At 46.0% G+C, this 12471-nt stretch overlaps 1 protein-coding gene across 7 annotated transcripts in view; it reads left to right on the forward strand.

Annotated features, from left to right (window-relative positions):
* Asap2 (ArfGAP with SH3 domain, ankyrin repeat and PH domain 2) overlaps positions 1 to 12471 on the forward strand; it is a 158804-nt gene that overhangs the window by 98101 nt on the left and 48232 nt on the right. For 4 of the 7 annotated variants that reach the window (XR_001780443.2, XM_006515047.2, XM_030246641.1 and 1 more), the window contains 5 exons: positions 3341 to 3416; positions 3671 to 3757; positions 4894 to 4902; positions 8507 to 8610; positions 8720 to 8789. Coding sequence is in view for 6 of the 7 variants with exons in the window: in XM_006515047.2 (XP_006515110.1) it covers positions 3341 to 3416; positions 3671 to 3757; positions 4894 to 4902; positions 8507 to 8610; positions 8720 to 8789 (346 nt within the window). In the remaining variant the exon portion in view is untranslated. The remainder of the gene's footprint in view (positions 1 to 3340; positions 3417 to 3670; positions 3758 to 4893; positions 4903 to 8506; positions 8611 to 8719; positions 8790 to 12471) is intronic. The other 3 variants (XM_006515048.2, NM_001004364.2, NM_001135192.1) reach the window with 2 other exon arrangements.

Genomic DNA, 12471 nt, shown 5'->3' on the forward strand with positions numbered 1-12471 from the left:
TGGAGGAAAATGCTTGACTAGGGAAAATGCTAATAGGCTTTGGGGAAAGATTCAAAGAGACACACACGGAGGTCACCAAAGCAGCCAGCCCTTGAGCCTCTGTACTTTGAAGCTGCTGGCCAAGCCTGGCGTTCTCCACAAGGAGCGCACTGACAGATGGGAGCTTTGAAAGGGGTGGGGGTGGGCATTATAGGTGGATTCGAGTAAGTATATCAAGGCTGTGACAAAGATGAGATCTATGTTTTTAGCCCAAGTTTTTAATCACTCTTCTGAGTGCACTCTCCAGGAAACATGTATGTGTGAGAGCCAGGTCCCGGAGCCCTTGGCTACATGCTTGCTTGCTCTCTCCACCTACCTTGGGGAGAGTTGCCAAGCTCCAGAGGTGCCTAGGGCTATGCACCTGTCCCCTCCCCAGGCACCACTGCCTTCAGGAGCTGTTGTGTTTTCTACTTTTCCTGTATTTGCATTCTCTGTCTCTTCCTCTTCTATGACCTAGCTACATTACCAGAATGCTAAGAAAATCATCACATAAAGAAAAACTTTAAGCCACAGGGATCACATGAGTTCACAATAGAAGCAAACCCAGTTTCTGGTTCCCATAACTCCATAGTTCTTCAAGGTTTCTGTGTCAATTTAGGAGGCCCAGAGAGGCAGGGGACCTGGCATTTCTGCCCTTACTCTGACCACAAACACCTGGACAGATCACACACTGCCACAGGGACTGAGTTGCTAATCCAGAAGCACAGTCTGTTCAGAACATACATACCAGATAAACCAAGAATGGTCAGTATCCGTGTGCGGATACTCACATCCGTGTGCGTGTCTAAGGAGTGAGGTAAGAACTCTAGCAGCCTGGTGTCAGTGTGTCCATAGCTCACTGTGTGTGTGTGTGTGTGTGTGTGTGTGTGTGTGCATGCATGCATGTGTATATGCATGTGTGTGCATATGTGTGTATGCATGTGTGTATATATATATACATGTGTGTATGCATGTGTTTATATGCATGTATATGAATATATGTATGTGTGTATGCATGTGTGTGTGTATCCATCACTAAGCTGAGTTACAGGCTACAATGTTTTTTTCATGACCCCTTTGTTTTATGACACACAGTATGAAAGAGTCTCACAGGATCACTGGTGAATTTAAAAGGAAAAAGGAAAAATCACCTATGTGAATATTGTATGTGAGACCCAGGCCATTTTCTTCTTGGCCCATATATAATTTTTAAAGAGATATTTATTTATTTATTTATTTATTTATTTATTTATTTAATGTATGTGAGTACACTGTAGTTTAGTTGTACAGATGGTTGTGAGCCTTCATGTGGTTGTTGAGAATTGAATTTTAGGACCTCTGCTTGCTCCAGTCAACCCTGCTTGCTCCAGCCCAAAGATTTATTAATTATATATAAGGACAGTGTAGTTGTCTTCTGACACACCAGAAGAGGGCGTCAGATCTCATTATGGGTGGTTGTGAGACACCATGTGATTGCTGGGATTTGAACTCAGGACCTTTGGAAGAGCAGTCGGTGCTCTCATCCACTGAGCCATCTCACCAGCCCCCTCAGCTATATTCTTATCATTTATTTTTAAATTTGTGTGTGTATGTGTGTGTGTGTAGGTGTGTGATGCTTGTGTGTCATTGGGTGGCCCAGAGGTCAGAAGACCACTCTGGGAATCCATCCTCTCCTTCCATAGTCTCTTTTTCTGCCGCTATATGTGTTTCTGGCCAGTTTTCCTGTCTTCACCTCCTTCTCACCGTAGGAGTGCTGGCATTAGAATGCACACCACATCTGCCTTCTTGTGTATGTTTCTCAGGAATGACTGAGTTCTGGGTGTCAGGCTTATCAAACAACTGAGTTTCCCCAGCCCAGCAGGGTGCCTGACTTACTTTTCCTATGATAAAATAGCCTATAAAAGCATGTTAAGGAAGAGAGAGTAAGGCAGGAGGCTCACGGTGTGTGTAGATGTAGTCTGCCAAAGGAAGGTTATGGTAACAGATGAGGTAGCTGGTCACAGCATATCAGAAAGCAAAGAGAGAAGTGGGGCCTTTGGCTTGGTGCCTCCTTTTTATTCAGTCTGGGATCCCAGCTGGTTCTTTGAGAAATTCAACAAGATAGACAAACCCTTAGCCAGACTCACTAGAGGGCACAGGGAAAGCATTCTCATTAACAAAATCAGAAATGAAAAGGGAGACATAACAACAGATCCTGAAGAAATCCATAACACCATCAGATCCTTCTACAAAAGGCTATACTCAACAAAACTGGAGAACCTGGATGAAATGGACAAGTTTCTAGACAGATACCAGGTACCAAAGTTAAATCAAGATCAGGTTAATGATCTAAACAGTCCTATATCCCCTAAAGAAATAGAAGCAGTCATTAATGGTCTCCCAACCAAAAAAAGCCCAGGACCAGATGGGTTTAGTGCAGAGTTCTAACAGACCTTCAAAGAAAATCTAATCCCAGTTCTTCACAAACTATTCCACAAAATAGAAGTAGAAGGTACTCTACCCAACTATTTCTATGAAGCCACAATTACTCTGATACCTAAACCACAGAAAGACCCAACAAAGATAGAGAACTTCAGACCAATTTCCCTTATGAATATCGATGCAAAAATCCTCAATAAAGTTCTCGCTGACCGAATCCAAGAACACATCAAAACAATCATCCATCCTGACCAATATTCACATTGGTCTTTCTTGCCTCCTCTCTGGAAATGCCCTTGCACACAGACCCAGATGTGAGTCTCTTAGGTCCTGAATCCACCAGGTTGACCAGCATGCTTCGGGCTGTGCTGAAGACCAGCAACTTTGCAACATTGCCTTTGTCTTAAGTGGCCTGACAGCCACCAGTCCCTATCATTAGGAGATTCCTTTTGCTTTCTAACCTTTAAAACCCACCATGCTCTTTCACTGTGCCGATGGAGCCCAGTCACCCAGGTGTGTCAAAGTTGCCTGGTTTCTCTCTTATACTCTCCCACTTAATTGTTTCCCATTGGGGATATTCTCTAGTGTACACTCTTGTCTGTACCCCATGGCTTTTTGGCCTTGAAGCCCTTGCTGCCACTGTCAGGAGAGTCTGGTTTCCATTTATTAACTGGAAAATCAGGTCTCCTGTTATGTGGGTCAAAAAAAAAAAAGTCACAAATGCTCAGGCTTATAATTCGTTTTCTGTTCATTTACAATTTTGTCGTTTTATTCTGGTTTTGCCGGATAGTTTCTGTCCCTCCAGGAATCAAATCCTGTCCAGCCGCCTTCCCTTGATAAGTCTTGCCTCTAACAGCCTTCTTCTCCCTTGTGACACGCAGTCTCTGCTTTTTTCCTCCCCCAGTTTTTTCCAGGATGGATTGAAAGCAGTAGAAAGCCTCAAGCCTTCCATCGAGACGCTCTCCACGGACCTCCACACCGTGAGTAGGCGCCCCTGTGCTGTTTAGTCACCCTTTCAGCTGGTAGCACAGTCAGGCCCTGTCCTATAACCTCCTGTATGCATGCTGTGCTGTCTGGAAACGACTGGTGCTTCTGGAGCAGGGCTGAGGGATGTGAACAGGCCGCGTGCGTGCGTGCGTGCGTGCGTGCTCGCTCGTGTGTAGCAACACCACGATCTGCCACATCTAAGGTGCACCCGGGTTTTATTTTTCTCTGCTCTGCTTGCTTTTCAAAGATCAAACAGGCCCAGGATGAGGAACGGCGACAGCTGATACAACTTCGAGATATTTTGAAGTCAGCATTGCAGGTGGAACAGAAAGAGGTGAGGGGATTTAAGATTGAGGGATCACAGTTCTCCCCCCCTCCCCCCCCCACTGCCACCGCCAATGCCTTAGAGGTTTGGGGCTGAGGAGTATGACATCTGTATCTATCAGGGGCTCACAGGACCATGTCTATCAGCCCTAAAATGTCTTGCTGTTTGAATTTTTATAAGGATATCTATCTTGAGATAGTTACTTCTAGGAGCAGCAACCACTGTGGGTCTGAGTGGCCAGGTGTGGTGCCTTCCTGCTCTGCCAGTTTCTGGTGGTTCCGTTTATCTCATGTGTACCCTGAGTTCTATCCCTGGACTCTGTGGCTTCCCTGTTGTGCTCTGTGTGAACTCTCCCCATGTGAACTTTACCCTGTGTGAACTTTCTCTAGCCTATGGAGTGGGAACAGAACTGATTCCGTTAAAGCCCAAGAGTGTTCTATCTGTGAAGAGTTGGGTTGGGTGTAGTGAGTGGCACTTAGAAGGCTGAGGCAGGAGGACCACCATGAGTTTGAGGCCAGCTGGTGTTGCATAGTGAATTCCAGGCCAGGGTGAACTATATAATGAGGTCTTACATAAAAATAAAAAGTAAAAGATGGGAAGGGAGCCAATACAATGGCTCAGAGGGCAAAAGCTCTCGGTGCACAAACCTAATACCGGTTCAGCTCCCAGATGCTGCCGTGGAAGGAGAGAACCAAGTCCTGATGACACCTGTCCTGGCCCTGGCCTGGCCACTCTCACACATAGACGTGCACACACTCTAACAACAACGACGCGTTTGCAAAGAGGAAAAGAATTAGCTTTCCATACGGTTGCACTTAAGTGACCAGCCGTCTGGTTCTTCTCCATCGTTCCTTTGGTATGGTGATATGTTTGAGTCCCCCACACATCACCAAGTGATAACAATGTGGTTTGGCTATTATAATGGATAACTTTGTCTCTAGTCCATTGTTGAGGTTAGCCCCGAACTCAGAGACTCAAATGATCCTCTTGCCGCAACCCCTGAGTGCTGGGATGTGATGAGAATTTAATGTAAATCCTCTTAGCTCTCAGTAAATTTAAGTCACTACTTAACAAAACATAGTTCTCAGACTGTAACTGAATCTTGTTGTTTTTCTCCTAAATGCATTTACCTTTTGTGACCGAAGTCTAGGAGAGTAAGTACCCAGTATTTTCACAAATTCCAGAGTTTTGCATGTTTTATTCATAGCTATTTCTTCATACATCTTAATGGCTGGTTCATTTCCGCTTTCAATGTCTCCACTTTCACTGTAGTAGATGATTTTACTGTAAAGATGGTAGAATTTGGATGCATAAGACAAGGGTAATGGAAAATTCCCAAGTTTAGATTAGACTTCCACCACTGCCGTGCTTTCCCGAGAATGGAGCCGCTTCACCTCCCCCGGCCCCCTTACCCGGCCCTCCCTGCTCTGTATGCCCTTCTAGTGCATCCCAAGTCCTTTCTCAGCAGGACTGCCTCTGAGCACCTTCTCCATAATGCTGCTTTGCTGGAGATTGCTCACAGCATGGTGACCTTGTCCTAGTCCAGAAAGTGCAAGTCTTGTGATTTGAGACTTTCACAATAGGTAGAAGAGACAGTGCCTGACATTAACATGGCTGCTCTCTAGAGCACTGGTGGGGAGCTTTTTTTTTTTTTTTTTTGGTCTGAGGAGACTCTAACTCAGGAAGAAATAACGCAGTTTATGAGGCATGGCTGTGTTGGCAGCCACTGGGGCACCGAGACTGTGATGGGTCAGGTGGTGCAGGATTTGAGGTCTGAGGAAATTGGCTTCATCAGAGAGCTGTTACTGACAGGTACTAATTCATTTCTTCAGCTATGGAGCCCCTAGATGCAGTAGTGAACCATGTGGTCACCCTCAGTGTCTGAGCTATAATGGACAACTCCGCTGTTGATCATTGCCAGTCCTCCCTGCTTCAGTCCTCCCAGCTTCAGTCCTCCCAGCTTCAGTCTTCCCTGCTTCAGTCCTCCCTGCTTCAGTCCTCCCAGCTTCAGTCCTCCCAGCTTCAGTCCTCCCAGCTTCAGTCCTCCCAGCTTCAGTCCTCCCTGCTTCAGTCCTCCCTGCTTCAGTCCTCCCAGCTTCAGTCCTCCCAGCTTCAGTCCTCCCTGCTTCAGTCCTCCCTGCTAGCCTCTTCTCTCCCCTACAACTTGCTGCTCCCACTCTTTTTAAAATTTTTTTGTTTATTTTATGTATATCAGTGCACTGTAGCTGTCTTCAGACACACCAGAAGAGAGCATCAAATCTCATTACAGATGGTTGTGAGCCACCATGTGGTTGCTGGGAATTGGACTCAGGACCTCTGGAAGATCTGATGGTGATCTTAACTGCCAAGTTATCTCTCCAGCCTTCCTACTCTTGCTCAAGCCCCGCCCTCCTATTATAGGCCCAGGACTCGGACTATTTGGCTCCCCAGTCATAGGTCCTACCTGCATCACTTTTCCTCTACTAGCCCTGCCTCCCTGCCCCCATGTGAACATTTCAGGTGTGTACCACACCCAGCTCTAATGAGTCTTTGATGGGCTTAATTTTAGTCTTCTATAAAGAGTCATGACCAAGGCAGGATTTCTTACACTGTAGAAAGCTAGATTTGCCCCAGGTATTCTGAGACTTAAAGTACTGTCCTTTAGGGAGAGTGTGAGGCCCGAGGCTCAGCACCCAGACACTGGCTTTCATGGATCTGGTATCAAGTGTATAACAAGACTTAACAGTTTTACACGTAAGCAGTACTCCCCCAAATGCATCCAGTGGTTCAGTGCTCTCTGCATCAAAATCCCAGATGCCTTTGTGCAGAAATTGACAAGCTGACTCTGAAAAGTATGCGGAAATGCAGAAGGATTCTGAATATCCAAAGCAATCATGAAAGAGAGCAAGGTTAGAGAACTCACACGACCTGACTTCTGAACTGACCACAAAGCTGTAACAAGTGCAGGACTGTGGTGTGTTGTGCAGAGTGTGAATGGGGTGCAGACGACACAGAATTGAGTTCAGTCAGAAACCATACGTTTATGGTCAGTAGACTCCACCAGTGTTGCCAGGACTGTGGGAAAAGAGTAGTCTTGAGACATCTGTGTCCGCATCAGAAATGGAGGGAATCTGAAACCCTGCCACACATCATAACCTTAAATTAACTCAAAGAGAGCTGTAAAACCTTCAAAAGACTTATTTATAGCTACAGCCTCCATGATCTTAAATTAGGTGGTGGTTTCTTGTATGTATGACCCCCTAAAGTACAAATTACAAAATTACAAAAATATCCTAAATTGGGAGTCCATGAGGCTTGCTGTCCCTTGAAGCCAAAGCCTGTACTCTGACTATCAAGCTGGCTGTTTTGCCTCTTGGCTCGGTGGTACGTCTCTTCTTCCAAGTCCCGGCCACCACTCCCACTCTTGTCTCTTGACTTCTAACTCCCTTGCCTTGAATCTTTGTTTGTTTGTTTGTTTTGTTGTTTTTTAAAAAGACCTTTGAGAGACTCTTCCAGGCTTTCTGCAGAATGCACTTTTGGTCCCTCCATTCTTGGGTGTTTTTAATTCTTTGTTGGGCTTGGATTACGTTGACTGTCATATATTAGTCTCTTCATTGTCTGGCCACTGCCTTTGCTTTCTTGGGAGTGATCAGCTGCTGCTTGACACCTAGAAGGAAGTTGTCCCTAGTCTCTGGGTCTTCCAGTGTGGCTTGGTGGAAGGAGGGCGGCATAGGGACTTATCTTCTTTTCTACACTCTGCTCTGGCTTTGAGAGGCTCTGCCCCTTACGCAAAGCTCTTCATATCATCACAACTGCTTCCTCAGGAGAAGAGAACCAGTGTGACAGAATCCACAATAAACACAAAAGGTCTTGGCTCTTGCCTAGTTGTGAGCTGTTAGTGGGATCTTCCAGCTTACTCCCATAGGTCTGCTGGAATCCAGTACTGGCTGGTCACTCCTTGTACTCAGTGTGGGATGGGGGCCTGTCAGGACTGGCACTGGCCTGGGTTCTGGAGACTTCCCACTGGTTCTTGCTCTGAGAAACTCTAGTACTAGAGTTTGTCATTCGGTGCATATATGCTGTGAGTCTCAGCTGAGCACATGCATGCCTTCTGCTCTTGTGGTGTGCTTAGTCAGCGTTAGAACAATTAGGAACAGTGACACCCACCTCCCACACGTGTGTGCACACCATGAGGTTGATGAGGCGAGCTGGGGAATATTTGACCAATGCTCTTATGTACCAGGTGTTTTACATATGTGGCTGTATGTATCCTTAGCACATTTACTGTCTTATAGAGTGTTTCCTGTTGTCCAAGAAAGAAACTGAGGTAGAAAGGCCAAATGGCTTTCTTTTTCTTTTGCCCATGCGGCAAGCAGTGATCTTTCTCAATATATTGTAGAACCTTCCTTCTCAAGGCTTCAACACCACAGGATCCCCTAGCCATTGCCAGGGTCCAAATTAAAATCCAGCACTTCCAAGGTGGCATATTAAAGCCAGTTTAGAAGTACTGATGGTCTAGGGGGAGATGGAAGTGCTGGGATGGAATTCAGCGTCAGCCACATGTAAGGCAATATTCTAACACTCAGCTCCTTGACACCACACTAGAAATACTGGTTTTGACATTTCCTTCTATAGCCTGATGAATGGCCTTTATGAGAGGGGAAGTTTTATAATAATAATAAAATATTTACACATATGTTTCTCTTTATGTAGTGATTTTTTTTTTAACTGAGACTTAAACAAGATACATTAAAAAGCAGTTTCTTGGCCACATTTCAGGACTCACAACTTCGCCAAAGTACAGCCTACAGCTTACATCAACCTCAGGGAAACAAGGAGCATGGAACAGAGAGGAACGGGAACCTCTACAAGAAGAGCGATGGGTAGGTGACTAGCCAGCTCGGTGCTGGTTGGAGCGTGGCTGATTATGTCCTGTGTTCTATCTCCTGAGTTCTTATCTAAACTCTCCCGCTCTCCCCTCTTCTCCTTAAGGATCCGGAAAGTGTGGCAGAAGAGGAAGTGTTCCGTTAAAAATGGCTTCCTCACCATCTCCCACGGCACTGTGAGTATCTTTTAATCAGCACTCTCGGCTGGGGGTGGTGGCTGACGTCTGTTATGTGTGCTCTAGTGAGGACACATTCTCAAAATGTTTCCCCTTAAGAAACTTGTGTCCTTGCCTGTGTGGGGAGCACCTGCACCCTGGGCATGCTCCTTTGGTCACTGTTCATGGCATCACCAAATCCAGGACAAACCAGTCACTCAGGCCACTTTTCTTTTGTAGCCTTTGACTTCCAGAAACCGTCAAACCTGCTGCCCCAGCTAACTTTATGCAGACATCCTCCTTACTTACAGAGACTTCTGCTGCCTCTAGAAAGAAAGGAATAATCTCTCTACTCATCAGGATTTTGGGAACCAAATCTAGAGAGAAAGGGAATCCATCTTTCTTACAGAAATCTCATGTGCCTTAAGTTTTCCTACCTTTCTTCCTGTTCGTAAAGGCTCATGCACTATAATAGAGCCTTGTAAGGTGCTTGTGTGAGAATCAAGTCACTTTCCAGTTTAGTTTCCAGAGATCAGGAACACTGCCACAGGCCTTTACTCTCCCCACCTGGTGGGGCTGGTGGGCTGATACTGGTTGGGATTGTCAAAGCCAAGTTGGCCACCCCTTCATTGAATGCAGATGTGTAATGTGTACTATATTACACACACACATATATATAATACAGTCTCATACCACATATGTCTCCCTTGGTCATGAGCGTGGGCAATAACCTGAGCCTTTCTCTCAGACTTTTCTCCCATCCTATAGTCCCCTTAAGAGGCATAACTGGGCAGAAGCACAGATGGGTTTCTTGGACACAGTAGAAAGGTTTTAACTTAAGATGGGTTTTTTTTTCCATTTTTTTATTAGGTATTTAGCTCATTTACATTTCCAATGCTATACCAAAAGTCCCCCATACCCACCCACCCCCACTCCCCTACCCACCCACTCCCCCTTTTTGGCCCTGGCGTTCCCCTGTATTGCGGGATATAAAGTTTGCAAGTCCAATGGGCCTCTCTTTCCAGTGATGGCCGACTAGGCCATCTTTTGATATATATGCAGCTAGAGTCAAGAGCTCCGGGGTACTGGTTAGTTCATAATGTCGTTCCACCTATAGGGTTGCAGATCCCTTTAGCTCCTTGGGTTCTTTCTCTAGCTCCTCCATTGGGAGCCCTGTGATCCATCCAATAGCTGACTGTGAGCATCCACTTCTGTGTTTGCTAGGCCCCGGCATAGTCTCACAAGAGACAGCTACATCTGGGTCCTTTCGATAAAATCTTGCTAGTGTATGCAATGGTGTCAGCGTTTGGATGCTGATTATGGGGTGGATCCCTGGATATGGCAGTCTCTACATGGTCCATCCTTTCATCTCAGCTCCAAACTTTGTAACTCCTTCCATGGGTGTTTTGTTCCCAATTCTAAGGAGGGGCATAGTGTCCACACTTCAGTCTTCATTTTTCTTGAGTTTCATGTGTTTAGGAAATTGTATCTTATATCTTGGGAATCCTAGGTTTGGGGCTAATATCCACTTATCAGTGAGTACATATTGTGTGAGTTCCTTTGTGATTGTGTTACCTCACTCAGGATGATGCCCTCCAGGTCCATCCATTTGCCTAGGAATTTCATAAATTCATTCTTTTTAATAGCTGAGTAGTACTCCATTGTGTAAATGTACCACATTTTCTGAATCCATTCCTCTGTTGAGGGGCATCTGGGTTCTTTCCAGCTTCTGGCTATTATAAATAAAGCTGCTATGAACATAGTGGAGCATGTGTCCTTCTTACCAGTTGGGGCATCTTCTGGATATATGCCCATTAAGATGGGGTCTTAAGAAACTTAACTTTTGAGTAACAAAAAGTCTCAACGTGAAGAATGTCATGGAAGCAAAGATGTTCTGTGGGAGTCTGGGGACGGATTGCCCCTTCACTTATGATTCCATTAAGGGCAAGACACTAGAACAGATTCTCAGCAAGTGTTGACCTGGTCTCTGTCACCTCTACCCAGGGCACTGACTCGGGAGAGTTTAGGTCATCCATCTTCCCGTAACCCAACTGCTCCTCACTCCTGAGCCTTCGGTTAGGATCTTGATGTACTGTTCTCTCCACACAGCAGGTGCACAGGAATGAGGGGGCCTTACTGCTCAGACTAAGGGAAGTGTAACCGTGTGTGCATCCTTTAGATGCAGAACGTCAGGCCAGGAGGACGGCTGGATTTCCCTGACAAGTCTCATGCTCTCTGATGTGGTTCATTTCCACAGTGTCCATTAGTTTGTTTTAGCTGAGACACACATCAGGTCGATGCAGAAGTCACTGTAGAGGAAGTTAGAACTCCCATGTTACAAGGCATAGCTGCTTTCTTGGGGTCCCTAAGGGGCCCTCCACTTAAATCAACAACAGGGCTGTGATCCCTTGGGCATGCCTGGTGATTCCGTGCTGGCATTCTAAGTGGCTTCAAGTGAGTTCCAGAGTTCCAGCTGGCTCTCCAAAGGCATAATAAAAATTCTTTAAATTTTGATGGGTTGCCCCAGTTCTGGGGCAGACAGTAGTTATAATTATCTCCACCAGGATGCTGATGCTCTTCTTAGACAGTGGGTATGTATTTTTAAAAGCTGTGTTCTTTGAGTTGAACCCTCTCAAGAATCCTCCTCTTGCAGGGGCAGGGGGGAGTATCCTCTGGCTTTAGCAGCCACTTCCTCCTCTAGCTGTAGGTGGGTCCCAGAGCAGCCTCCACCTAACTACCCCAGAGGAGCCTGGATAACAACTCCTGGATCCTGAAGGGCCCTCCATGTTCCTGTGCCATGCAAATGCTTGCATATTGCAGATGTGGATGACCCAGGCTGAGATCGAGGACTGGGCGAGCATTATTTGCGGGTATGGGTTTTTAATCTGGCTCCTATGTAGCTTGCTCATTTTGCCAGTCGTTCCTGACTCTGCTTCATTACCAGCAGGAAAGGGGGACAGGTTTCCAAAGGTGGGTCTGAGGAAGTAGGAATCTAAGAGCAGCTGCTGGCACACAGCTGGAATAGGGTCTGTGGGAAGTGTAAGCTCGTAGGGCGTGCTTGCACTATGGGAAAGACTTTCCCTTCTGGAAGCAGGCAGCCACTGGGAAGTGAAATTGCTGCACTCTTTACTCCCACAGAGGAGTACAGGTACCCTCTAGGATGGTGGATACAGGGAGAGCCTGCGTAGGTACTGCCATAGCAGGTTTGTTTCTGGCATTGGGAAGGTCTTTCTGGGGATGAGAGTTCTTATTAGGAGTCTTCTTGACCGAGTTCACATCACTGCCACCCCACCAAGGCCTGAGCGCGGCATTGTGCTGGAAGAGTTCCCTGCTGCTTAAGAGGGCCCCACATTTTAGTATGTATGTAAGAATGTATGTATGTATGTATGTATGTGTGTGTGTGTGTACGTATGTATGTATTTCTAAGAAAAGGTATCACCATATAACTGGCCAGTTGGGAACTCACTGTATAGACTAGGCTAGCCTTGAACTCATGGAAGTCCATCTGTTTCTGCATCCTGAGTGCTGGGATTAAAAGCATGTGCCATCACACCTGGCTAGCCCAACATTTTAAAAAGTAATTGTTATTCACTTGGAGGGAAGAGAACAAGTTTCTATTTTAAAGTGTTTTAAGGACTGGAGATACTGGTAAGTGGTAGGCTGCTTGCCATATGTATGGCAGAAAAAAAAAGCCTGGGGTATT

The sequence above is a fragment of the Mus musculus genome, chromosome 12, assembly GCF_000001635.26.
Source record: "Mus musculus strain C57BL/6J chromosome 12, GRCm38.p6 C57BL/6J".
Taxonomy (NCBI): domain Eukaryota; kingdom Metazoa; phylum Chordata; class Mammalia; order Rodentia; family Muridae; genus Mus; species Mus musculus.